The following is a 27,865-nucleotide window of genomic DNA, read 5'->3' on the forward strand; positions in this document are numbered from 1 at the left end:
GTGCATATATAAAACATTGTCAAAACACTGGTTATTCATTAGTACTTGAAATAAAACTGCAATTAGCTAAAATACTAATATCCTTTTCAAACTGCTTTTTTCACCCCTCATAAAATGTAATTCCCTTCAGATACATTTTTTAAAAAAAACATGAAGTTAAAATAAACAGGAGAAAATCAAATGATACCTTATAGTTACCAAATAAAATGTTTTTTGAATGGAAGTATTAGGTGGTTTCTGCTGGATGGTTTCAGAACCACTGGAAACTATTATATGGTTCCAAAAGAACTGGATACCCTATAGCCTAGGGCTAATTCACTGCTAACACTGAAGAAATGTATTAGAGTGAAAAACAGAACTGAACTAAAAACCCAAAAGCCCTAACACAAATACCTACTCTGATATATAATTAGTCACTAAATCTTCAGCAGGTTACAAGCCCTCTGGGTCTTAGTTTTATGTTACAAAAAATGAGTTCAGGTCCTCGTGATCCTTTCAAGAGAGGTACCACCTAAACATTCATAAAGAAGCATACTACTCTAAGTAGGGATATAACCAAATACTGAGTTTCAAAAGGCAAGAGCACTGACAGGTAAGTACTACTATCAGTTATCGTTCAGCAGCACCTGATCTCCTAGTGACACTGTGTGCCATAATTTATAAGAATAAGTATCTTATTCTTAATAGAATAAAATATGAGTTTTATTTGAATAAATTTGAATAAGTATCAAATAAGTATTTGAGGGCTAATTAAAATATCTTCAGAATATTTCAAAATTAACATTTTATTCTTCAAAATACATTTGCATTAAATGTTTAACTTCTACATGCAAACTCAGATTTAAATTTTTTAATATTGGAGGTGGCAAAGTAAGAGTATACTGGGGTATTTTTGCAGATAACATACTAATACATCAATGTCTCTCTGTGTGTGTGTGTGTGTGTGTGTGTGTAAACACACTATGCGCCTATATTTCTCTAAAGTTCTTACAGCTTAGTTTTTGCTGTTTTTGCCTGACATCCTATATACAGTCTGAGTTTTATTTAACTCTTCTCCCTACAAAATTTCAATTGGTCCACAAAATATTTCAGACTCCCTTTCATACACTGTGTTATACTTCTTAGGCAAAGTATCTAAATCAAATAGTAATCAGAAATAAATAAAACAGGGACGGAGAGATATTTGTTTTAATCTTTCTCTCTCTCTCACCACTCCCTCTTTCATAACATACCCCTACACTCTCTCTCTTTCCCTCTCTCTCTCTCTCTCTCTCTCTCACACACTCACACACACACACACACACACACACACACTCTTCCACCATCACCGTAGCATGTAACCTGAGTTAGATATCAAGCTGAATGGTGGCTGAATCTAAAATACAGTCTCTCTTTGCAATATATTCTGAAGGTTTCCCTGTGTGGGGCCCTTTTTTCCTACTCATTTGTCCTAAAGAAATTCACAGACTTTGCTGCTTCTTATGTTTTACCTGCTATGGTTATTTCAACAATTTTTAAATATTCTATTTAAATATAATTAAATATAAACATTTTGCCTTTTCTTAGTTATAAATTTAATCCTTCAGTTAGTTGAGCATGCAGTTATTGTGCCATCATACAGACACTCAAAAACACTAATGCAAAAACAGAAAAATTAGGCATTCTATTTCAAACAAGCAAGAAGTTCCACCAAATAGATGCTTCACTACTTGCAATCAACACTGTAAGATTGTACTATACCAAAACTATCAGGGGTCTCTGCTGAGGATACTTCCTTCGCACGCTTCACAATGGCAATCTCAGGTTTGGGATATCTGCATGCTAAAAATATTTTTAAATCAAAATATATTCAAGCAACAAAATAAATAATATATATAAACTTTAAAATATATATAAAACTTAGAAGTGCCACATGCTAGTATACAGGCAGTCTTTGCTTTGCACAGTAATATGGGGTCATGTAACTGATAATGCAAGCTTAAGCTGTGCAAAGCAGTCTTAGTAACCAATGGGAAAAGTTGTAATTATTCTGTGACCTTTCAAATTTTTTTGTCAAAACATGAAAAACTCTCCTATTGACAGGTATAAATGTAAAGGACAATTTTGAAAATAGCAAAACTAATGTTTATTTAGTATACTTTAAAACATTAGAAACACTGATAAAGTGTGTTCTTTCTTTGAAAAAAACTTATGAGAAGTAAGCTTAACAGTACTAGTCTTCTCATATAACTTCTCATCATATAACTTACAATATGCAGCAAGCATCTTTCTATACCTTGATAAACTGTACATACTTTTCTAAATCTGGATTAGTTTATAACATTTTATCCTTTATATTTTCAATGTCATGAAATATCTCCAAGGGTTCCTTTAATGTGAACTTTCTGCCAGGATCACTTCCCCTGAAAGGGGATTCATCTTTTCACCACAACCTCCTCACTTTCTTCATTTATATCTATAAGCTCACCCTCCCTAACCTCCTCTGGATGTACATCTGGAGTCTCTTAAATGGCAGCAGTTCAATAGTAGTGTCAACATTCCCACCGTCAGCTATTTCTTCTATACTCCACTTACACTTCACTGGAATTTCACTTGAGCATTTTCACTTTTGTTTCTTGGCTGTACTTCCATCTTTTTTGGGTCAATTTCCTTTTGATTATCCATTTTTGTAAAACATCACGTTATCACTAGGAGACGAGGAAACACACCTACATGCTTTGCTGTCTGTGTGTGAACTGAATGACAGATATATAGTAACCAATCACCAACAGACTATTAAAAATAGCAATGTGATTGATCATGATCATGATGTACATATGTTTTTACAGAGTGGTTTATGGACTAAGGAGCTAGCAGCGAAGTTTATACTTTATGCAATTACTGGAAGTTATTATACTGTACTAAATGAAATTTGAACTCAGTTGTTGGGAACTGGTGTTATTTAACGAAAACATGGTTACTGAGATTCATGCATATAGAAATTATATAAAGTAGGGATTGCCTATAATAATGAAAAATGAATTATTTAATGAAATTTGCATAAATCCAGAGAAATAATAGGGCATTACAATTTAATATACATTTTTTCTGCCTATACAAATTAACGTAAAATCAAAGGAACAAGATTCTCTTTCTTAGAAGTCAAATGTTTTAAATTCCTTGAATTTACTATCATTCAACTATCGAAGAGTAGCTAATCTATAATAAAGGAGAGTTCAATGATTAAATTTTGTATTTAGAACTAAAAAAACCATCATATTTCAACTAGTAGGGTTTTTTGTATCTGCCTTTGCATTTATCACTTTAAAAAAACTTTTAAAAGTTATTAAAGGGAAAAAATAGCCCCTGATTGCAAAGTAAGACATGGAGTCAGTAGGAGGTACAAACAGACATGAGATGATTAGAGAACAAAAAAATAGAGTGTAAGACGGCTGGGCGTGGTGGCTTACGCCTGTAACCCCAGCACTTTGGGAGGCCGAGGCAGGCGGATGGCCTGCGGTCAGGAGTTTGACATCAGCCTGGCCAACATTGTGAAACCACACCTCTACTAAAAAAAAGATACAAAACTTAGCCAGGCGTGGTGGCAGGTGCCTGTAGTCCCAGCTACTCGGGAGGTAAGAGAATGGCTTGAACCTGGGAGGTGGAGCTTGTAGTGAGCCGAGATCTTGCCATTGCACTCCAGCCAGGGCAACAACAGCAAGACTTCATCTCAAAAAAAATAATAATAATAAATAATAAAATAAAATAAAATAAAAAGACAGTGTAAGTTTCCAGAAAGGAGAAATTATTTCCCTAAGAAGTGGGAGACAGACTCCAAGAAGAGGTAGGATTTGGCCTTACAGTATTGCAGGATTTAAGTGAGGGAGGTGGGATTTCTCTTCCCTTTCCCAAAAAGTTCTGTCCAAAAGCCATGAGGAGGAAATGAGTGAGGCAGGCATCTGTGTAGGGGGCAGGGGAAGCCACAGTAGCCTAGAACAGGCTTTTAGAGCTCAAGCAGTGTGAGGTGTATCCACACAGGGAGGTCGGTCTGGTACAAGGTGTCAGAACCCAGTTGGGCCTGGTGCAGTGGCTCACGCCTGTAATCCTAACATTTTAAGAGGCCAAGACGGGCAGATCATTCGAGGTCAGGAGTTTGAGACCAGCCTGGCCAATATGGCAAAACCCCATCTCTATTAAAAATACAAAAATTAGCCAGGCATGGTAGTGCACACCTGTAATCCCAGCTACTAGGGAAGATGAGGCAGGAGAGTTGCTTGAACCCAGAGAGCAGAGGCTGCAGTGAGCTGAGACCATGCCATTGTACTCCAGCCTGGGTGACAGAGGGAGACCTCTGTCTCAAAAAAAAAAAAAAAAAAAAAAAAAAAAAAGAACCCAGTTGGTTGAGAAAGGCTTCCACATGGAAGTGGAAGGGATTGTGGTTCAGGGTGTCAGTGCCAAAGTTGGTGTGAAGAGGGCATCTGTATAGGAGTATGTGGGCAGTAGTGGTGATGAGATTTTGGTGACAGGAGCAGCGGTGAAAAATAAATAAATAAATTAAAAATAATAGGAGCTAGGCATTTCTCTATCACAGAATGGAGTTAGAAATACAGAAAGTGAGAAAACTAGAACACGTCCTGTGGTATTAGCTTAGTATTGAAGAAATTGTAATGAATCTTTATATAGAGAGACACACACAGAACTATAAATAATATAGAGTATATATATATAAATACATATATATTCATTTATTTACTAGTGAGGTACCCACAAGATCCATTGTGTCTACTGCTCTCTCTCAGCGAATGGGGATTATGGGTAAGTTCTCTCTAGGGTTCCAAAGCTCCATGGATGTATGTTTTGAGATATTTGAGTTTCAGCAATTTTTTTTTATCTGAACTGAATTTGGAAGTTGTGACAGAAACTAGACTGGGTCCAGGACAGAATTGGATCTAATCATTAGCTGGTCTGGATTCAGTTAGAGGCCTCAGACGTCTGACTGGGTCAGACAGAAACTAGTAGTAAATGGCAATACTGCCGGGGATGCAAGCTTTGGCTTTTGGAAATCCACAGGAATTTTGTGTTCTACCCCATTTGTTTCTTTTTCTTTCACCCTGAGGTAGGGAAAAATCATTGGTTAAACTGATCGAGGTGATCTAAGAGCCAAAGCCAAATAGATGAGATCCTTAATTTCTGAAGAACTGAGTACTCCACCTTCTGGCTATGCCTACCTCTACATGTATAAATATTAAGCCCTGGAAGCAGCAAACACTTAAAGAGATAGCAAAATCTTACTAAAGGTAATTCCATACATTTGAAAGTGAGGACTCCTCAATTAGTCTCATCTAAGGATGCCTATTGATGTGCAGAACTTTCTAAAAAAGATTTCAACATTTTTACTGCCTCTTTTTAAAGACTATAAAAAGAGAGTAGGCATGGTGTTTCATGCCTGTAATGTCAGCACACTGGGAGACCATGGTGGGCAGATCCCTTGAAGCCAGAAATTCAAGACCAGCCTGGCCAACATGGTGAACCCTGATCTATACTAAAAATATAAAAATTAGCCAGGCATGGTAGTGCACGCCTGTGATCCCAGCTACTCGAAAGGCTGAAGCATGAGGGAGGCTTGAACCTAGGAGGCAGAAGCTGCAGTGAGCTGAGATCACACCACTGCACTACAGTCTGGACAACAGAGCGAGACTCTGTTTCAAAAAAAAAAAAAAAAAAAAAAAAAAAACAGGAAAGGAAAAAGACTATAAAAGGCAAATAAAAAGCTTAAACAACAAATTGGTAAAAATTAAATCTGCTAACCTTTTGGCTTAGTTATTATACTACACTAAAGGCTAAAAGAAAGCTATCCTGGATAAAGTGTTTATAAAAGTTAGGACCTCAGGTAAAGTAGCCTTGCTTCTTTTTCAGAGCTATCATACTGAGTCTAGGCACCAAGAATGCTTTTTTTGTCCTTTTCCTTAATGGCCTTCAACCTGAACTCAATAATTTTAGCTAGGAAACAGTAGTTAAGTTAAAAAGACTGCCTATTCAACTAAATAAGTCTTCAAGACTACGTTTCTGGCATTTAGCTGGCTATTTTGAAACTCTTTTGTAAAAGAAATTTACATCTATAAAAAAAAATCTCGGCCAGGCGCGGTGGCTCACACCTGTATTCCCAGCACTTTGGGAGGCCGAGGCAGGCAGATCATGAGGTAAGGAGATCAAGACCATCCTGGTTAACATGGTGAAACTCAGTCTCCACTAAAAATACAAAATATTAGCCAGGCAGGGTGGTGCGCGCCTGTAGTCCCAGCTACTCAGGATGCTGAGGTAGGAGAATCGCTTGAACCCAGGAGGCAAGGTTGCGGTGAGCCGAGATCTCACCACTGCACTCCAGCCTGGGTGACAGAGGGAGACTTTCTCTCAAAGAAAAAATATATATATATCCATTTGTAAGGGTGTTATCTGCCTCTGTGCACCAAGAAGAGAGGGAGAACCGAGTCACTAGAAACTCTTACCATTGGTTTGAATTTACAAAACAAATCTAACCTTTGTTTAAGGTGCTCTTCCTGGCTATCTTGCCTTAGCTGGGCCTTTACCAACAACTTCCTTCCTTGGTTTGGGCAAATGATTACACAATTAATTATTTAGGCCTGAAATCTCAGCTCTGTGCTTTGAGATATAAATTTTCTACCTTGTTTCATCTAAGAGCCATCCCTTTGAAAATGCGAATTGAGGGTTGCCCAGCTAACAACTGAGTAGGGCAATGAAACAGATAATTGGAAGACTGGTAGTAGAATGGGGGAAAAATATTATTTAAAAGCCAACAAATGAGATTTATGAAAACTGTAAGATCTGCTTCTGTCTGTGTGTCTGTATATGTGTTAATATTTGATAAATAAAACTAGTTTTTAAATTGTTAGTAAAATTAAATAGGATTGGCTTCCGAATTGTCAGTTATATATAATTCATTTATACGGCACAGAAAGGCTAAATATACTTAGATCTGTTAATCAACAAAAACATTGAGAAAACATCTTTCTAAAAAAATGCAAAATGGTTTTCATTTACAAATACTGATATGAAACAGTTCAAGATTACTTCACAGGTTTTCGCTAGACATTAAGACTACTAAGAGTTAAAACTGTAGACTGGGCACAGTGGCTCATGCCTGTAGTCCCAGCACTTTGGGAGGCTGAGGCAGGTGACTCCCCCAAGGTCAGGAGTTCAAGACCAGCTTGGCCAACATGGCGAGATCCCATCTCTACTAAAAATACAAAAAATTAGCTGGGCGTGGTGGCGGGCACCTGCAATCCCAGCTACTCCGGAGGCTAAGGCAGGAGAGTGGCTTGAACCAGGGAGGCAGAGGTTGCGGTGAACTGAGATCATGCCACTGCACTCCAGCCTGGGCAACAAGAGCAAAACTCTATCTCAAGAAAAAAAAAAAAAAAAAAATCCTGTAATTAATATATATAATTAAAACTACTAGATATAAAACGAAACAAGTCTGTATACAGAGTGTTTTTAAAAAGCAAGATTTTGGGCTGGGTATAGTGGCTCACACCTGTAATCCCAACACTTTGGGAGGCAGAGGCAGGCGAACCACTTGAAGTCAGGAGTTCGAGACCAGTCTGGCCAACAAAGTGAAACCCCATCTCTACTAAAAAAAATACAAAAATTAGCCAGGCATGGTGGCATGCACCTGTAATCCCAGCTACTCAGGAGGCTAAGGCAGGAGAATTGCTTGAACCTAGGAGGCAGAGGTTACAGTGAGCAGAGGTTGCACCACTGCACTCCAGCCTGGGCAACAGAGCAAGACTCTGTCTCAAAAAAATAAAAAACAAGAAATTTAAAAAAGCAAGATTTTTTTTGGTTGGTTTTTTGGAGGGTTTTTTTCAGATGGAGTTTCGCTCTTGTTGACCAGGCTGGAGTGAAATGGCAGGATATCGGCTCACTGCAACCTCTGCCTCCCTGGTTCAAGCGATTCTCCTGCCTCAGCTTCCCAAGCAGCAGGATTACAGGCATCTGCCACCATGCTCAGCTAATTTTTTGTACTTTTAGTAGAGATGGGGTTTCACCATGTTGTCCAGGCTGGTCTCAAACTCCTGACCTCAGGTGATCCACCCGCCTTGGCCTCCCAAACTGTTGGGATTACAGGCGTGAGCCACAGCACCAGGTCAAGATACGTTTTTGATAAGGAAAGTTGTAAAAAACATGAAAATGTGTATTTGCTGAGAAAAAATAATTTCATCTATCTAGCTTAGAAGATATTTAACGGTTGTTTCAAAATGAAGGAATTTTTTTAAGATATAGATAAAATTAAATTAATATAGCAAACTGGAAAAAGAAAAACAGAAAACATTGGCTGGGTGCAGTGGCTCATGCCTATAATCTCAGCACTTTGGGAGGCAGAAATGGGTGGATCACTTGAGGTTAGGAGCTCAAGACCAGCCAGGCCAACATACTGAAACCCTGTCTCTACTAAAAATACAAAAATCAGCCAGGGGTGGTAGTGTACGCCTGTAGTACCAGCTACTCAGGAGGCTTAGTCATGAGAATCACTTGAGCTCAGGAGGCGGAGATTGCAGTGAGCCAAGATCATGCCATTGCATTCAAGCCTTGGTGATAGTGCAAGACTCTTGTCTAAAAAAAAAAAAAGAAAAAATGCTAAGAGATTATAAAAGGTTTATGAAAATCCAATTTGTTTATAAGCTTTTATTAAAATTAGCTTTAGTTTTAGTATTGGTAATACACTAATACAAAAGCAAAATTTGGAGTGAGGTTCCAAGATGACTGAATACGAACAGCTCCAGTCTACAGCTCCCAGCGTGAGCAATGATGGTGATTTCTGCATTTCCAACTGAGGTACTTGGGTTCATCTCACTGGGGCTTGCTGGACAGTGGGCACAGAACAGTGGGTGCAGCCCACAGAGTGTAAGCCGAAGCAGGACGAGGCATTGCCTCAACCAGAAGCTCAAGGGGTCAGGGAATTCCCTTTCCTAGCCAAGCGAAGCTGTGACAGACAGCACCTGGAAAATTGGATCACTCCCACCCTAATACTGCACTTTTCCAACGGTCTTAGCAAATGGCACACCAGTAGATTATATACTGCGCCTGGCTCGGAGGGTCCCATGCCCACAGAGCCTTGCTCATTGCTAGCACAGCAGTCTGAGATCAAACTGCAAGGCAACAGCGAGGCTGAGGAAGGGGTGCCCACCATTGCTGAGGCTTGAGTACCTAAACAAAGCAGCCAGGAAGCTTGAACTGGGTGGAACCCACCTCAGCTCAAGGAGGCCGGCCTGCCTCTGTATACTCCAACTCTGGGGCCAGGGCACAGCTGAATAAAAAGCAACAGAAACTTCTACAGACTTAAATGTCTCTGTCTGACAGCTTTGAAGAGAGTAGTGGTTCTCCCAGCACAGAGTTTGAGATCTGAGAACGGACAGACTGCCTCCTCAAATGGGTCCCTGACGCCCGAGTAGCCTAACTGGCAGGCACCTCCCAGGAAGGGCCGACTGACACCTCATACGGCCAGGTGCCCCTCTGAGACGAACCCTCCAAAGGAATGATCAGGCAGCAACATTTGCCATTCTGCAATATTTGCTGGTCTGCAGCCTCAGCTGGTGATACCCAGGCAAACACGGTCTGGGGTGGACCTCCAGCAAACTCCAACAGACCTGCAGCTGAGGGTCCTGACTGATAGAAGGAAAACTAACAAACAGAAAGGACATCCACACCAAAATCCCATCTGTACGTCATCATCATCAAAGATCAAAGATAGATAAAACCACAAAGATGGGGAGAAACCAGAGGAAAAAAGCTGAAAATTCTAAAAATCAGAGCGCGCCTCTTCTCCTCCAAAGGAACATAGCTCCTCACCAGCAATGGAACAAAGCTGGATGGAGAAAGACTTTGACGAGTGGAGAGAAGAAGGCTTCAGACGATCAGCAATAACAAACCTCTCTGAGCTAAAGGGGAATGTTTGAACCCATCACAAAGAAGCTAAAAACCTTGAAAAAAGATTAGACGAATGGCCAACTAGAATAAACACCGTAGAGAAGTCCTTAAATGACCTGATGGAGCTGAAAACCATGGCACAAGAACTACATGATGCACGCACAAGCTTCAATGGCCGATTTGATCAACTGGAAGAAAGGGTATCAGTGGTTGAAGATCAAATGAATGAAATGAAGCCAGAAGTTTATAGAAAAAAAGAGTAAAAAGAAAGAACAAAGCTTCCAAGAAATATGGGATTATGTGAAAAGACCAAATCTACATCTGATGAGTGTACCTGAAAGCGACAGGGAGAATGGAACCACGTTGGAAAACATTCTTCAGGATATTATCCAGGAGAACTTCCACAACCTAGCAAGGCAGGCCAACATTCAAATTCAGGAAATCCAGAGAATGCAACAAAAGATACTCCTTGAGAAAAGCAACTCCAAAACACATAACTGTCAGATTCACCAAAGTTGAAATGAAGGAAAAATTGTTAAGGGCAGCCAGAAAGAAAGGTCGGGTTACCCACAAAGGAAAGCTCATCAGAGTAACAACAGATCTCTCGGTAGAAACTCTACAAGCCAGAAGAGAGTGGGGGCCAATATTCAACATTCTTAAAGAACAGAATTTTCAACCCAGAATTTCACACCCAGCCAAACTAAGCTTCATAAGTGAAGGAGAAATAAAATCCATTACAGACAAACAAATGCTAAGAGATTCTGTCACCACCAGGCCTGCCTTACAAGAGCTCCTGAAGGAAGCACTAAACATGGAAAGGAACAACCAGTACCAGCCACTGCAAAAGCATGCCAAAATGTAAAGACCATCGATGCTAGGAAGAAACTGCATCAACTAACGAGCAAAATAACCAGCTAACATCATAATGACAGGATCAAATTCACACATAACAATATTAACCTTAAATGTAAATGGACTAAATGCTCCAATTAAAAGACACAGACTGGCAAATTGGATAAAGAGTCAAGACCATCAGTGTGCTGTATTCAGGAGACCCATCTCACATGCAGAGATGCACACAGGCTCAAAATAAAGGAATGGAGGAAGATCTACCAAGAAAATGGAAAACAACAACAAAAAAGCAGGGGTTGCAATCCTAGTCTCTGATAAAACAGACTTTAAACCAACAAAGATCAGAAGAGACAAAGAAGGCCATTACATAATGGTAAAGGGATCAATTCAACAAGAAGAGCTAACTATCCTAAATATATATGCACCCAATACAGGAGCACCCAGATTCATAAAGCAAGTCCTTAGAGATTTACAAAGAGACTTAGACTCCCACAGAATAATAATGGGAGACTTTAACACCCCACTGTCAACATCAGACAGATCCACGAGACAGAAAGTTAATAAGGATATCCAGGAATTGAACTCAGCTCCGCACCAAGCAGACCTAATAGACATCTATAGAACTCTCCATCCCAAATCAACAGAATATGCATTCTTCTCAGCATCACATTGCACTTATTCCAAAATTGACCACATAATTGGAAGTAAAGCATTCCTCAGCAAATGTAAAAGAACAGAAATTATAATATAACAAACTGTCTCTCAGACCACAGTGCAATCGAACTAGAACTCAGGATTAACAAACTCACTCAAAACTGCTCAACTACATGGAAACTGAACAACCTGCTCCTGAATAACTACTGGGTACATAACAAAATGAAGGCAGAAATAGAGATGTTCTTTGAAACCAATGAGAACAAAGATACAACATACCAGAATCTCTGGGGCATATCTAAAGCAGCGTGTAGAGGGAAATTTATAGCACTAAATGCCCAGAAAAGAAAGCAGGAAAGATCTAAAATTGACACGCTAACATCACAATTAAAAGAACTAGAGAAGCATGAACAAACACATTCAAAAGCTAGCAGAAGGCAAGAAATAACTAAGATCAGAGCAGAACTGAAGGAGACAGAGGCACAAAAAAACCTTCAAAACATCAACAAATTCAGGAGCTGGTTTTTTGAAAAGATCAACAAAATTGATAGACTGCTAGCAAGGCTAATAAAGAAGAAAAGAGAGAAGAATGAAATACACACAATAAAAAATGATAAAGGGGTATCACCACCTATCCCACAGAAATACAAACTACCATCAGAGAATACTATAAACACCTCTATGCAAATAAACTAGAAAATCCAGAAGAAATGTATACATTCCTGGACACACACACCCTCCCAAGACTAAACCAGGAAGAAGTTGAATCCCTGAATAGACCAATAACAGACTCTGAAATTAAGGCAATAATTAATAGCCTACCAACCAAAAAAAGTCCAGGAACAGATGGATTCACAGTCAAATTGTACCCCAGAGGTACAAAGAGGAGCTGGTACCATTCCTTCTGAAACTATTCCAATCAATAGAAAAAGAGGGAATCCTCCCTAACTCATTTTATGAGGCAGCATCATCCTGATACCAAAGCCTGGCAGAGATACAACAAAAAAAGAGAATTTTAGACCACTATCCCTGATGAACATTGATGCAAAAATCCTCAATAAAATACTAGCAAACTGAATCCAGCAGCACATCAAAAAGCTTATCCACCATGATCAAGTGGGCTTCATCCTGGGATGCAAGGCTGGTTCAACATATGCAAATCAATAAACATAATCCAGCATATAAACAGAACCAAAGAGAAATATCACATGATTATCTCGATAGATGCAGAAAAGGCCTTCGACAAAATTCAACAACTCTTCATGCTAAAAACTCTCAATAAATTAGGTACTGATGGGACGTATCTCAAAATAGCAAGAGCTATTTATGACAAACCCACAGCCAATATCATACTGAATGGGCAAAAACTGGAAGCATTCCCTTTGAAAACTGGCACAAGACAGGGATGCCCTCTCTCACCACTCCTATTCAACACAGTGTTGGAAGTTCTGGCCAGGGCCATCAGGCAGGAGAAAGAAATAAAGGGTATTCAATCAGGAAAAGAGGAAGTCAAATTGTCCCTGTTTGCAGATGACATGATTGTAAATTTAGAAAACCCCATCACCTCAGCCCAAAATCTCCTTAAGCTGATAAGAACTTCAACAAAGTCTCAGGATGCAAAATCAATGTGCAAAAATCACAAGCATTCCTATACACCAATAACAGACAAACAGAGAGCCAAATCATGAGTGAACTCCCATTCACAATTGCTTCAAAGAGAATAAAATATCTAGGAATCCAACTTACAAGGGATGTGAAGGACCTCTTCAAGGAGAACTACAAACCACTGCTCAATGAAATAAAAGAGGACACAAACAAATGGAAGAATATTCCACGCTCATGGATAGGAAGAATCAATATCATGAAAACAGCCATACTGTCAAGGTAATTTATAGATTCAATGCCACCTCATCAAGCTACCAATGACTTTCTTCATGGAATTGGAAAAAACTACTTTAAAGTTCATATGGAACCAAAAAAGACCCTGCATTGCCAAGACAATCCTAAGCCAAAAGAACAAAGCTGCAGGTGTCACCCTACCTGACTTCAAACTATACTATAAGGCTACAGTAACAAAACCAGCATGGTACTGGTACCAAAACAGAGATATAGACCAATGGAACAGAAGAGAGCCGTCAGAAAAAATACCACACATCTACAACCATCTGACCTTTGACAAACCTGACAAAAACAAGAAATGGGGAAAGGATTCCCTATTTAATGGTGCCAGGAAAACTGGCTAGCCATATGTAGAAAGCTGAAACTGGATCCCTTCCTTAGACCTTATACAAAAATTAATTCAAGATGGATTAAAGACTTAAATGTTAGACCTAAAACCATAAAAACCCTAGAACAAAACCTAGGCAATATCATTCAGGACATAGTCATGGGCAAGGACTTCATGTCTAAAACACCAAAAGCAAGGGCAACAAAAGCCAAAATTGAGAAATGGGATCTAATTAAACTAAAGAGCTTCTGCGCAGCAAAAGAAATTACCATCAGAGTGAACAGGCAACCTACAGAATGGGAGAAAGTTTTTGCAATCTACTCATCTGACAAAGGGCTAATATCCAGAATCAACAAAGAACTTAAAAATCAAACAACTCCATCAAAAAGTGGGCGAAGGATATGAACAGACACTTCTCAAAAGAAGACATTTATGCAGCCAATAGGCACATGAAAAAAGGCTCATCATCACTGGTCATCAGAGAAAGGCAAATCAAAGCCACAATGAGATACCATCTCACACCAGTTAGAATGGCTATCATTAAAAAGTCAGGAAACAACAAATGCTGGAGAGGACGGGGAAAAATAGGAACACTTTTACACTGTTGGTGGGACTGTAAACTAGTTCAACCATTGTGGAAGACAGTGTGGTGATTCCTCAAGGATCTAGAACTAGAACTACCATTTGGCCCAGCCATCCCATTACTGAGTACATACCCAAAGGATTATAAATCATGCTGCTATAAAGACACATGCACACGTTTACTGCGGCACTATTCACAATAGTGAAGACTTGGAACCAACCCAAATGCCCATCAATGATAGACTAGATTAAGAAAATGTGGCATATATACACCATAGAATACTATGCAGCCATAAAAAGGATGAGTTCATGTCCTTTGTAGGGATATGGATGAAGTTGGAAACTATCATTCTGAGCAAACTATCTCGAGGATAGAAAACCAAACACAGCATGTTCTCACTCGTAGGTGGGAACTGAACAGTAAGAACACTTGGACACAGGAAGGGGAACATCACACACGAGGGCCTGTCGTGGGATGGGGGTTGGGGGAGGGATAGCATTAGAAGATATACCTAATGTAAATGATGAGTTAATGGGTGCAGCACACCAACATGGCACATGTATACATATGTAACAAACCTGCACATTGTGCACATGTATCCTAGAACTTAAAGTACAAAAAAAAAAAAAATAGTAAAATTTGGTTTTCTCTTTTGAATAAGAATTTTGTGTAGTATTAAGAAGAGGGAGCAAATATGTTTGTTTACCTTTTAAGTAAACTGCAAAAAAAGAAAGAGGGAGAGGAGAAACAGATTCCATCTCATGCTATCTTTACTAGGATTTCTGATTGTGTGGAAAACAGAGTCACTCCTCTATCGAAGAATAAAGGGTTTTGGTTTTAAAAACCTTTTAATTACCACTTTGCTAAAAGTATGACGATTATTTTACAGTGATCTTTGATCCTATTTTAAGTGCTTTAAATCTTTGACAAATTTGATGCACTTCCAAAATCAAATTTCGAATTCAAAGTTAAGTCTTTTGACTTCAAACTAACTCTGGTACGTTACACAGAGGGTCCTTGCAGCATCCAAAAGAGAGATAATAAACAAGCTTATCTGGTAAGTTAAATTACATGGGAGTCATTGTCAAATAAGAAATGATGTTTAACATTCTTTGAGTTATAGTTTATGGATATGTTACTAATACATATTCCAAAATTGCATGAGCCTCCTAAAATTCTGGAGTGTCTTGGTATGTTATCAGTCCTAATTATGGTGATTATTTAAATTAATTATTGTAAGTCACAGAAATAACCAAATTTTCTTGTCAACTGTGTCTTTAACCATGACAATTTTAAGTCATTTCCACAGTTAACTGCTTAATTCTGGTGCATTTTCAGCCAAGCAGCCTGTTCATTAATCCCCTACAACTGAATCTCCATAATAACTGATATATTCATCCACATACAACAAGAAGTGTCAACAACTGCACAGATTCTTCCCCATTTAGCCAGTAGGTAATCTAGAGCAATTCTATTATCTAGTACAACTTTAGTAAGAAAATTTAAAGGATTTTATTGTGCAACCATAGCCTTTGCAGTAGAATCTACTATAAAACCTATTATGAGGGATATTATCAAAAGAAAGATCTTTAGTGCAAGAGCTAAAGAGTCAAAAATCAAGAATAATGTGATAGATGCAACTAGTTAGCTGAAAACACAAAGAGAACAGTGATCCTTGAAATGTCTCTCAGGATTAAACCCTACTGAAAAGCAGAGGGAGGAAGCAAAAAGAGAGAGAAAAGAAAAAGAAGAAAATTAAACACAATGGAAGAGTGACAATTGGCAGAAGTAAAAGCAGACTTTAGAAACAATAACAGGATGCCATGAAGTAGACCTCCTTACACAGCAGAGAAGAGTTTACCATAACTACAGGAATGAATGAGAACAGAGTAGAAAAGTCTGAGAGCACTGAGGAGGAGGGAGGGGCAGACTAAGCCCAACACATTTCACTACCACTATGACGCAGTCTACAAAGCATGCCAACTGAAACAGCAGTGTTCTGGAGGCATTTGGTGTAATGACTAGCATGTCTACAAATAGAAGTAGCCCCAAAGAAACTTATTGTATTAAAATATAGTATATAAGGATTCCGACATCTGGTAGAAGCTAAATTATGCTCATTATATTTTTACTAAGGCAGATAAAAAATGCAATATGTTCAAATATTTTATCATCAAAAGCAATCAAAGTAAATGTCTCAGAGCTTAGGAGAAATGATTTTGTTACCTACAGTCTTTTATCTACAAGAACCTCTTATTTACTCTTACCTCTTAATGTCTGTCTGAGGTAATTTTAATATATAACGACTTGTTTTCATGTGTTTTCCTTTACTTAAAGCAGACATAAACCTGTGAGTCAAAGATAAGGCTAGAGTCCTATAAAGCTACATACTAACTAATTCAGATGACTTGGGTAAGATGCTAATAAAATCTACACTCAAGGATTTAGTCCCTATTTGTTCAAGTTATTTTATACCCAAACACACCAAAGGAAACCAGACAAGAGTGTGGTTATGCAATCTCATCACTATTTTTAGAAAAATGAAAACAATCTCCACTAATAATGGCAAAATATCACATCATCCCAAACTTTCAAGATCATGATCTGTAGTTCCACCTGACCCTCTGGGTGACCCTATAAATTGCTGACTTTATATTACTTCAATTTTCCTATCCACAAATTTGTTCATAAAAATTTGTCACAAAAAATAGGCAATAAATGACTATTAAGGTGAAAAACAGCAAATTAATACTGGTAAATTAAACTATAGATATAAGTGTTTGACTTACCTGGAAGCCGTATTTCCCAAGTTTCTAATATTTAGAATTTAGTCAAGAACTGAGAAGTGAAGAGACAACACAATCAAGGAAAACAATTACCCAAAAGTTTATTTAATAGAAAGGTGAAGAGTCTGATACATAAGGAATTGCCTTTCTGTCCTCCTTTTAATTTCCCTTCTATTGAATCTGAACTGGTTTTAGTGATTTGCTTGACCAATTACATGCAGCAGAAATAATGTTCTGGAACTTCGAAAGCTAAGTCATAACAAGTCTGTGGTAGGATGAATAATGGCCCCCAAAGATACCCACATTCTAATTCCCTAACCTGTAAATATGTTACATTATATGGCAAAAAGAATTTTGCAAATGTAATTAAATTAAGGATTTTGAGAGAGTGAGATTATCCTGGATTATCCAGGTAAAACCTAAATATAATCATGAGGGTTCTTATAATAGGGAGGCAAAAAGGTCAATGAGGGAGCAGAGGTTTTAGTGATGTGTCCAGGAACTAAGGAATCCCAAAAGATGAAAGAAGCAAAGAACATACTCTCCCCTGGACTCTCTAGAAGGACAGAACCTTGCTGACACTTTGATTTTAGTCCCTGAAGACTTATTTTGGACTTTAAACTTTGAGAACTCTAAAACAGTACGTTGTTTTATGCCACTGTATTTGTGGTGTTACAGCAGCAATAGAAAACTAATACACGCTGGGCGTGGTGACTCACGCCTGTAATCCTAGCACTTTGGGAGGCCGAGGCGGGCAGATTACCTGAGGTCAGGAGTTCGACATGGCCAACATGGCGAAACCCCATCTGTACTAAAAATACAAAAATTAGCCAAGCATGGTGGCGTGCACCTGTAGTCCCAGCTACTCAGGGAGGCTGAAGCAAAAGAATCACTTGAACCCAGGAGGCAGAGGTTGCAGTGAACCGAGATCACACCACTGCACTCCAGACTGAGTGACAACACGAGACTCCGTCTCAAAAAAAAGAAAGAAAACGAATACAAAGTCTTACAGCTTCAACCCAGCCCCCTTGGAACATTTTCTCTAGGAGACCTGACCTAATTATTACAACCATGCTAACACTGTCATGCTGATGAGGCCATATCCATCTCCTTGGGTCAACAGTTCCAGTTGAGTCCAGCCCTCCAGTCATCTCTACCAAAGTGCCAGACATGTAAATAAACCGATGTTGGACCTTCTGACCAGACCATTAGCCAGCCAAAGTTTATGTAACGACCTCCATAAAGGCCATAAGAAACAGCATCCAGCTGAGCCCTGCCTATATCCTTTTTTCTTTTATTTTTTTTATTTCCTATGAACTCTCTACCTGCAACTGCCTATATTCTTGATCCACAAAATCATGAGATATAATAGAAGGGTTGTTATTTGAAGTCACACATAACTCTGGACATCAGTTACATGTAAGTGATGATTAAACATTGTTAAATAGCATATATGCCTTTTATAATGAAAAAAAAAAAAAACTTTACTTGATTATCTGTCTTCTACTGACAGTAATCCCTGGTAATAAGACCAATCCAACACACCCAGTAACTCTAAAGAACTCAGAATTAAGTTTGTTGGAATATACTACTGTAATTAGGTTCTTTCCATACTGGTAAAATAACTGATTGTAGCAAAGCTTCATTTAACTGAGCCTAACTCAACTTATAGAAGCCCATGGCTCATCAGAGATCTCTCACTCCTCTTGCCTCAATTCATACTTCTTATCCACGTCCTTGTTCTTCCCCTCTTGCCGGGCCCAGGTGGAGCTATACTTCCCTTTTTCCTTTTTACTATCTCAACAAAGGCACTGAAATATCTTTATTCACGTATCTTAATTTGGAGTATAAAATGTTTTTCTCGCCCTTTTTCTTATTGGACAAAAGCAAACTATTCTCAATCCATTCCAGAGGCTAACAGCTTAAAATAATTTATATTTTCGGCTAGGCGCGGTGCTCACGACTGTAATCCCAGCACTTTGGAAGGCTAAGCTGAGCGGGTCACCTGAGGTCAGGAGTTTGAGACGAACCTGGCCAAGATGGTGAAACCCCACCTCCACTAATAATACAAAACTTAGCCAGGCGCAGTGGTGCACGTCTGCAATCCCAGCTTGAACCCGGGAGATGCAGGTGCACTGAGCCGAGATTGCACCACTGCACTCCACCCTGGGCAACAGAGTGAGACTCTGTCTCAAAAAATAAAAAAATAAAAAATAAAGAATTTCTATTTTCTCACATAATCCTGAGCAATGGGCTGAAAAAAAATGAGGATAATCTTGTTAAAGGTCCAAGATCTCTAGTGAACAGGGATTCCATAAGAAATCCTAATTTATTTTTAAGTGTTCTAGATATTCAATTTAGTATAAGCTCTTTATCTTCCAGTCTTTCATTTTGTCAAAGTCCTCTTATGCTATATGGCAAGTTCTCAAAACAAAGCTCTTCACCCTACCTTAAACAATCACAAAAACTGGGGGACTACAAGATTAAAGTTTAGAATTATTTGGTTAATGTATACAGATGTAGCTAAATGGTAAAAAATGTCAAAAGCACACAATTACCACTCATATAGAGGAACCAAAAAATGCAAGCTAATTAAGATATAACATTGATAGAAAAACTGCTCTGTTCACCACAATACATATTTTATTTGCTGTATGTAAAAAGAATCTCATTTTTTAAATATCTTAAGTATACATATTATAACAAAAATATTCCCTAAGAGGCTCTTTTTTTCAAAACATTATCTCTCATTGTATCTCTCCAATACCAGTTCTTGTCTCCCTGTGGAACTCTCTGATAAGCATTAATTACACCACCTTAAAGTGTGGAAGCCAGCCTCAAAGATGTACCCTCAATGATTCCCACTCCCTTGTATTCACACCTTGTGTAGTACTCTCCCACAATGTGTCAGGACAAAAGACATGGACTCTCACTTCTAAGACTGCGTTATAAAAGTCTGTGGCTTCCAGCTTAGGTGCTCACAGGTGCTGTCTTGCAAACACACTCGCTCTCTCTCGCTCTGTCATCACTTGCTATAGAGGAAACCCACTGCCATGTCATGAGACTACTCAGGCAGCCCTGTGGAGGACCACATGGGAGGGAATTGAGACATCCAGTCAACAGCTATGTGAGTGAGACTTCTTGGAAATGGATCCTCCAGCCCCAGTCAAGACTTCAGATGATGCCACCCCAGCTGAGAGCTTGATTTCAACTTCGTAAGATCCTGGTCCAGAAATACTCAACTAAGATGCTATAGGATTCATGAGCCTCAGAAATTAGGAGTTAATACATGCTTGTTTTAAGCCACTGTGTTTTAGGATAATTTGTTATACCATAATGGATAACTAATACAACAAGCACTGTCTATCTTTCAATACCAAATTGCTATATTTTAAAAGCTTTTAAAAATAATTATAAATGGAAATATTAATTACAAAAATTGGGAAGAAAATTTGTTTTAAAATTTTTGGCTAACATTGAAAGGCAACTGTAATAATGTCAGCTTGCCAGTACTGCTTGTAAAAACATGAATAATGCTCTATCAGCAGAATATGGTCTGTTTCTGGAAGAAGAGCGATGAGGCTGAGCAGGTAAATTCAAGGCACAACCTCAACTTTTTTTAAAATTGGGGAAGAAATCAGTTTGTAATTTTAAAAATCACAATATTCTATTTAACTATGATAAGACATCCCACAAGGTCTGCCTCATCTATTACAAACTGATTCCAAAGCTTTATCTCATCACAGATTATATCACATGCCTACTGATAAACATATAAGAAAGATAAGGGCAAATGTGCCAAATTTCAACAGCACATTCCACTGCCGTATCAAAGCATGGATGATATTTTTTCAGTAACATTTCCACACCAAATCCAAAACACTTCATTAGTTTATACAAGCACCCTTTCTAAAGACAAATAAGATTTCCTATGGCAAGAAATAGCTCTTTTAATGGAATTAATTTTGTTAGAAAGTGCACTTAGTTCATACACATTTAATACATTGGTTGAGTACTTGAAAACATTATTTGAAAAGCAACAATAAAAGAAAACATGGGAGTTTTCCATTTATCTGACTGGAAAAAAAAAATGTTGATTTCAGCAATGGAATGAACTGTATGCATTCCCAACATAATAAAATCCCTTTTACCTTAAATGATTAATGAATAAGGTAATTTCCTAAGTGATGATCCTAGTTATCTCCATAATAACTCCATGTATTGATACTGAAAATAAGTGAACACCAAGACTATACTAACAAAGCAGCAGCATCTGTGTCATTTGATTCATAGGACAATCATTTTGTCATCAACATCAGCAAAAATAGCTGATTTAAACTTTGATGTTCTTTAGCTTATAAACAAGAGAGATAAGCATCTGACTAACCATTGTTTCAAATATCATTGACTGTTTCTCCTGAGCAAAGAAAACAATTTAAATTACTAATTTCTCTCTCATATTAGTAACATAACTAACTTTAACTGATGCTAACGATCTCCATTGACTAAAGTGTTTAGGTCCTTTTCAGAATACTTAAAACCATGTTAAATTTAAAAATATTATCTTTATTAGGAAATGTAGCATTGCTACTGCAATACTGCTGGCATGTACAAAAATAATAATGTATGAGAAAAAAATTATTCAGTCACCTTGCAGGACATGATTTTCAAGAACTGCCATGAAACTATACTCATAGGGCCTTCCAATCTTGTAACTTGTTGACAATGTAGAATTTCCAAGAAATTACTTGGAAAAGGTAAAATGTGTGTTCTAACAGTCGTGTCAGTGGAGAAAGGTTCAAAAGTTAATGTTCTAGTACATGACCGACTATATGATTTTCCAAGGAGCATATTTTCAGAATTGACTATTTTTGAACTGCATACTGAGTGCACACATAGATTACAAATGTGCTAGTGTTTATGATTCCATATAACATCATGATTACATATAGAATAATGGAATTAATTGGATGTTACATTTTCCTGTAAAAGCACTCTGGGTAAACAATGTCTGGAATCAATCGACCACTGTAAATTGGTCCACAATTCCCTGAACCGAGGGGAAAAAAATGTGATTAAAACCCACAACTAAAACAAGTTTCTGAAGTAGTACAGATAACGTCATGCTTACATGAGGTAGATAATTCTTTCCTCCATTCCTGCACATCAGCTAAAGATATACTTTCAAGTCTGGCAAATCAAATGCCAGGATCTAAATCAATGTGCTCTACACTTTGGAATCTATGAGATGTTTATGTACCTACCAAGTTTAGAGGGGGAAGTAAACTTTTTTAAAACTTTCAAACACATCAGAATGTAATACAAACTGAAGCAATGTGTTTTGTTTACATAACTGTATTTAAGCGGCAGAAATTATTTTAAGACATCCACTTTAGTCGTCTGCTCCTTTCATCCTTTTTATTTTCTGAACTTTTAGCCTTTTCACCTAGACTCAAATTCTGACCTACCCCATTCTGGACTTCTTTTAGAAATACCCTATTTTAACATGCCAGCTTAAAAATTGTTTTGCTTTCATCGTTCCAAATTATTTTTGAGCACAAGTCTGACTTCTACTGCAGAGCCGCAGATTTCCAAAAAAACACACCTCCTTATTTCATTCTTTCAACCCCTGGGAAAAACCAAAGCTGGAGTTTAACTTGAATCTATCTTTCCATTTCTGGGGAAAATGTTTCCTTTGGCTGCTGAAATTAACGCAACCAGAGGTGTGCGGAAACAAGCAGCTGAGAGCATCCCTGACTTTTGAAGCTACACGCCTTCTTTTGGCTACCCACCCATACATCTTCATTTGATAACCGTTCAAAAAGTTTCTTCCTGCCAGGCGGGTTTGTAGCACTTTCTGGGAGCAGGCACAGCATGCAGGTGCACGCTCGCAAGAAAGCAGCAAGGGCTAAGGGACAGGAGGGTTGGGGAGGGGAGGCACAGGGCAAATCAAAACACAATCCCAACGGTGTTAACTGGCATTTTAGGCCGAAGCTCCGGACTCTGAGGCTGGGGAGGAAGTAGCCAGGCGCTGGCCTCGGCTGCCTGGCACGACCCGCGCCCGTCCTACCTGCCTAGGGGAAATTCGGGAGGCGGAAAGTCTCCCCGCCCCTAGCCGTCCCAGGCATGGGGCCAGACAAGCGAAGGGGGCGGAAGGGGGGCGGCAGCGGGGGTCCAAGATCCTGAGCCGCGGCGGGCTCCAGGTAGGCTGGCGGGAAGAGGAGGGCGCCGGAGTCTCCGGGCTCCCCACCACCGGACCCCCCTTACCTTGGGCAATGGCAATGGACTCGAAGCGGTGCAGCTCTTTGAGCAGGCAGCTCCTCTCCGTGGAGTGCAGGCTGTAGATGAAATCGCGCGCGCCCTGCGCCGTGTTCAACGCCTCCATGGGCTCCTTCTTGGGGTGCGTGCCCAGCCGCCGGGGGCCGCCCGGGAAGCCTCCGGGGGACGCGAGCCCCAGCAGCCCCCGCCCGCAGCAGCACCAGGACGGCGGGCGGGGCGCGGCGGCGGCAGCGGCGGCGGCGGCGGCGGCAGCGGCCGGGCCCGGCCTCAGGCTGCGCGCGGTCCGGCTCCTCAGCAGCGGCAGCAGCCGAGACATGGCGAGCTGAGGAGCGGGAACCCCCGCGGCCGTCCGAGAGGGCAGTTTCTGGGGCGGCTGAGGGGAGAAGAAGGAGCTGGGCTCAGCTCGACCCCGCCCCGAGGTCCTCCTGCCAGGCAGCCGAGGCGCCGGGCACCATGCACTCCGCGGGCCCGAGCGGCTCTCGCCTCCTGTTCCGTCCCCCTTCCCTTCCAAAAGGCCCGCTGCGGCTCCGGCCCCTCCGATGGGAAAAACTTTCTCTGAGACGGCCGGGCCCGGACAGCGCCCGCAGAGGGCGGGCGGGCGGTGCGGGCGGGCGCCTCCCGGCTAAGGTGGAGCGGCGCGGGCGGGCGGGGCGGGCGAGTGTGTGTCTCTGCCAGTCTGATCTTCAAGAGGGATGAGTCAGCCACGCGCCGCCCTCCTCCAGCGCCGCCCTCCTCTCCCGCCGGCTTTCTCACCCTCTAGCCTCCCCACGTCCCCACGCTGTAGGGTTCCCGAGCCCTCAAAGAAACCACGCTCCCGGGAAGCAGCAGCCGCCGCTACCCCTAGCGGCAGCAGAAGTGGGAACAGGGCGGGGCGAGGGGGGAAGGAGGTGCGGGGGGGGGGCGGTGGGTGTGAGCGGGGCTACGCAGGCGCAGTCTGCAGGCGCTTGGGCCGCGCTCCCGCCTAGGGGAGGAGCGCGCACACGCGTTCCCTCCTGGCTGGTGCGTGAAGGTGGAAGGAGGTAGGTTGCGCCGCCCTGTGCTGGCGTTAAATCTACAGGTCGGAATAGGGAAAAAGAGCTCTGGACCCTTCGCCCGCCAGGGTAGTACAGCTGCCACCCGGCCCCCAACCTGGGGCCAAGCCCACATCTGGAGCTCGTTCTGAAAGGTGAGCCGGCATGCGGCCCTGCTCTGGCCAGGCGGAGAACTGCGCTGCCGCCCCAGCCCCGGCGGGGTCACGGCGCTCTGCTCCGGAACGAAGCGCCCCAGCTGCGCCCTTTGCGAAGTCAGCGCCCACCACCGCTTCGGCCGAGCAGGCCGGCTCTGATGCACCCGCTCTGGGCGCCCCAAAGAGAGAGCGAGGCCAGTTCCACCCCTGCCCAAGGAGGGTCTGACACTGAACCCTTGACACGAGAACAGTCCTCCGCGTTCAGATTCCAGAAGCTGGCGTGCAAATTGTTAATGCTAGAGGCGGAGGCAAGAATGTCATAGACCTTTCCTAGCGGTTGCTTGTGATTTTTTTGTCTCCGTGCTAAAGCGGGAAGAATTCTTTGATTGTCCACGATTTCCCCTGGTCCAAGTCCTAGGCATCTTTCAAGGCCCAGGTGAAAGGTCTCCTACTTCATTAAGCTGTCGGTAATCTATTCCTAAGGGAGGAGATCTCTGCTTTATCTGAACCTGTCTAATGACGCTTAGGCACCCTTAGAGAATAAATCCACTTAATAAATCTGCTCAAGCGTAAACAAGATCTAAATCCCATCCTTATCATAAACAGTGCTGCACTCAGCCCAGAAACTTGTATGTAGTAAATGTGCTACGTGTAAGTAGAATATTAAGCTGAATAATGGAGGATTGTTACCACTAAAGCCTCCTACTTCTCTAACTCTGGTTCTCAAAGTGTGTCCCTGAGCTTCTTAGACATGAGAAATAGTGGACCCCACTTCACACCTCCTGAATCAGAACGTAGGCATTGGACCCAGTCATGTGGGTTTTTACAAGCCCTCCAGTTAATAACACACACGAAAGCTTGAGAACCACTGATGTCACTTAAACATGGAAAGCAATCGCTTCTTTTTTAAAATTCCAAGGTGATGCCTCTGTGATGTAATAACAATAATTAAGAATACTCTCTGTGGAAATGAAAGCTTTTTGAGTGCAGAAAGTATATCTTCTTTGTCTTTGAAATCCCCTTCGTTCCCCAGTGTGCACTGGAATCCTTTGCAGACTTATTTCAGTCTCAGGCTCATGGGAGAAACCCCCCATCCCCCACAATTTCCCTACCCCCAAGATATTCTGATTCACTGGGGCGGGGCCTAGGAAGCGAGGTTTGTAGGAAGCTCTTCAGTAAGAACCCGTTCCCAACCACCTCCAGAATAGCAGTTTAGTGTGTAGACTCCAGAGACAGACTGTGGAAAGTTTGATCCCTGGATCAGCCATCTCCTAGCTATGTGTTAGTATTAGATTGTTACAGTAGTGATCCCCAATGAATTACACCTTCTGTTATCCACTCCGTTGTGTAGTCCACCTCTACATTGACTGTGGGCTTGGCTATTTGACTTGTTTTGGTCAATAAATAGGAAGACATCATAAACCTGATATGACACATGTTTGCTCATTGGGGGTTGTTGTAATGCTTTTGTTATATTATTATAGAATATTTAATTCTGTTATAAAACAAGAGAAACTAAAATGTAGAAGCAAGTCACTTATGAGAAATGTTACACATAGAATGAACGGATATGTGTTGAACGTAGATAAAAAGGATGAAACAAATGAAAATGCTGCTTTAGATAGAGGCAGAAAGACAAAGTGGACTTTTAAGTATTAATAAGGTACAGAACATACTACCTTCAGATTGACAGCCATGTCATCCCTAAATTGCACACCTACTGGTAACACCCATTGTGGCGCTATTATGGCCTCATGTAATCTCTGCCCAAGAAAAGCAGATAAACCCCTAGCTACAAAGCCAACTAATGCCAGTTACCATTATAACCAGACACACTTGCCCCTCAGCTCTCTAACAGAACAGTGTATGTCGAACCCAGGCCCCTTCAGTCTGCTGAGTCACCTTACTTACTCTCCAATCTGGTCCTTGTAACCACACTATGTGCTGAGAAGACTGGATGGTGGAGAGGGATAAGGCATGAGAACAATGCATAAAACAGAATTTAGGTGCTGTGGTCCTTCAGCCTATCCTAAGCTTATTAATATACCCTCTTTCCCCTTGCTTCTCACTCTGTTTTATGTTGGTTGGTAAACTCTTCTGGTTATTACTGCTGCTCTTTGGGTAAACACATTTATGCCAAAACTTAGTAGTTTAAGTAGCCAATTTATTTTGCTGTTAATTTTGAGGCTCAGAAATTTGGGAAGAACTTACTTGGACAGTTGTTTTATTGGAGTCGTTTATGTAGTTATCAATCAGATTTCAACACAACTGCTGTCATTTGAAAGTTCAGCTGGGCTTAATAGCTAAGATGGCTCACTCACGTGGCTGGCTGCTAGCTCAAATGGGGCTGAGAAGCAGAGCACCTTCACACAGCCACTCCAGCTTGGTGAACTTCTCACCAGGCAGCTGGCTTTCCCAGAGTGAATGTCTGAAAAGAACCAGGCTTGTGGCCTTTTCTGACCTATCCTTGGAAGTCACAGTATCACTTCCACTGTATTCTGCTGGCTACAGGCCAACCCCTAGGGCCAGCCCACATTCAAGGGAAGGGATATAGACCCTACATCTTAATAGGAGTAATGTCAAAACGTTTGAGGATATGTTTTAGAACCGCCAGATAAACAATGTGATTTAAGCTTCTTAATTTGGCCTATAAGCCTATCTGTTTCATGACCTGTAGGTGTATACATGGAGGCTGCCATTGCATCAAGGTAATTTTCCACATGGGAAAATTGCCTCGAAGACATTTACCTTTTGGAATCCAGCTGCTGCATAAAGAAGTCTGACATATCCTGCTGGAAAGACCAAATGGAGGAGGAGGCCCCAGCCAACAGCCCCAGCTAACTGCCAGACATGCATGACACCGTCTTGGACCATCCAGGCCCAATTGAGCCCCAGATGGCAGCATTGGGGTCGAAAGCACTAGCTGTAGACCCAGACTGCCTGGATTTGAGTCTTTATACTGTCATTTATTAGGTGTGTAACCTTGAGCTGATCAACCTTTCTGTGGTTGCCCATCTGTTTAGTGGGAAGAAGAACATGTTCAGTTTGCTCACCTGTTAAATAGGGATAAGGACATCTGCTTTGTAATGTTGTAGTGAAACCAAATTAATACATATAAAGCATTTCAAACAGCACCTGATACATGACAAGCATGCAATAAATACTAGCTATTATCGAAATGCCCATAGACCTCTCAAATCTCTAGGATTATGTCTTTGGACCCTCATTTGAGAAATGCCCACCTAGCTATCTGTCATTTAATACATGGATGTGTATTAACTGGATCCCCTAACCACTTCCTTTTCTGAACAGCTGAATATCCTAAATATGAATGAATGAAGGAGCTAGGGAGGGAGATGATTTGGGGATTGTTTATGGGGCTGTGGAGAGGTATA

At 40.8% G+C, this 27,865-nt stretch overlaps 1 protein-coding gene and 1 long non-coding RNA gene across 3 annotated transcripts in view; one reads left to right on the plus strand and one right to left on the minus strand.

Moving 5' to 3' along the window:
• TMEM65 (transmembrane protein 65) overlaps positions 1-23,923 on the minus strand; it is a 60,709-nt gene extending 36,786 nt beyond the window's left edge. The window contains exon 1 of the mRNA XM_008001491.3: positions 23,294-23,923. Within this exon, the coding sequence (XP_007999682.1) occupies positions 23,294-23,621 (328 nt within the window). The 5' untranslated portion in view covers positions 23,622-23,923. The remainder of the gene's footprint in view (positions 1-23,293) is intronic.
• A 324-nt stretch (positions 23,924-24,247) lies between these two features.
• Positions 24,248-27,649, plus strand: LOC119624868 (uncharacterized). Of its 2 annotated transcripts, none has more exons than XR_012093751.1 (2): positions 24,248-24,324; positions 27,148-27,649. It is a non-coding gene; the product is annotated as an uncharacterized lncRNA (long non-coding RNA). The 2 variants fall into 2 exon arrangements; XR_005240991.2 differs by lacking the exon at positions 24,248-24,324 and adding an exon at positions 24,334-24,470.
• Positions 27,650-27,865: the final 216 nt, after the last annotated feature.

The sequence above is a fragment of the Chlorocebus sabaeus genome, chromosome 8, assembly GCF_047675955.1.
Source record: "Chlorocebus sabaeus isolate Y175 chromosome 8, mChlSab1.0.hap1, whole genome shotgun sequence".
NCBI lineage: Eukaryota > Metazoa > Chordata > Mammalia > Primates > Cercopithecidae > Chlorocebus > Chlorocebus sabaeus.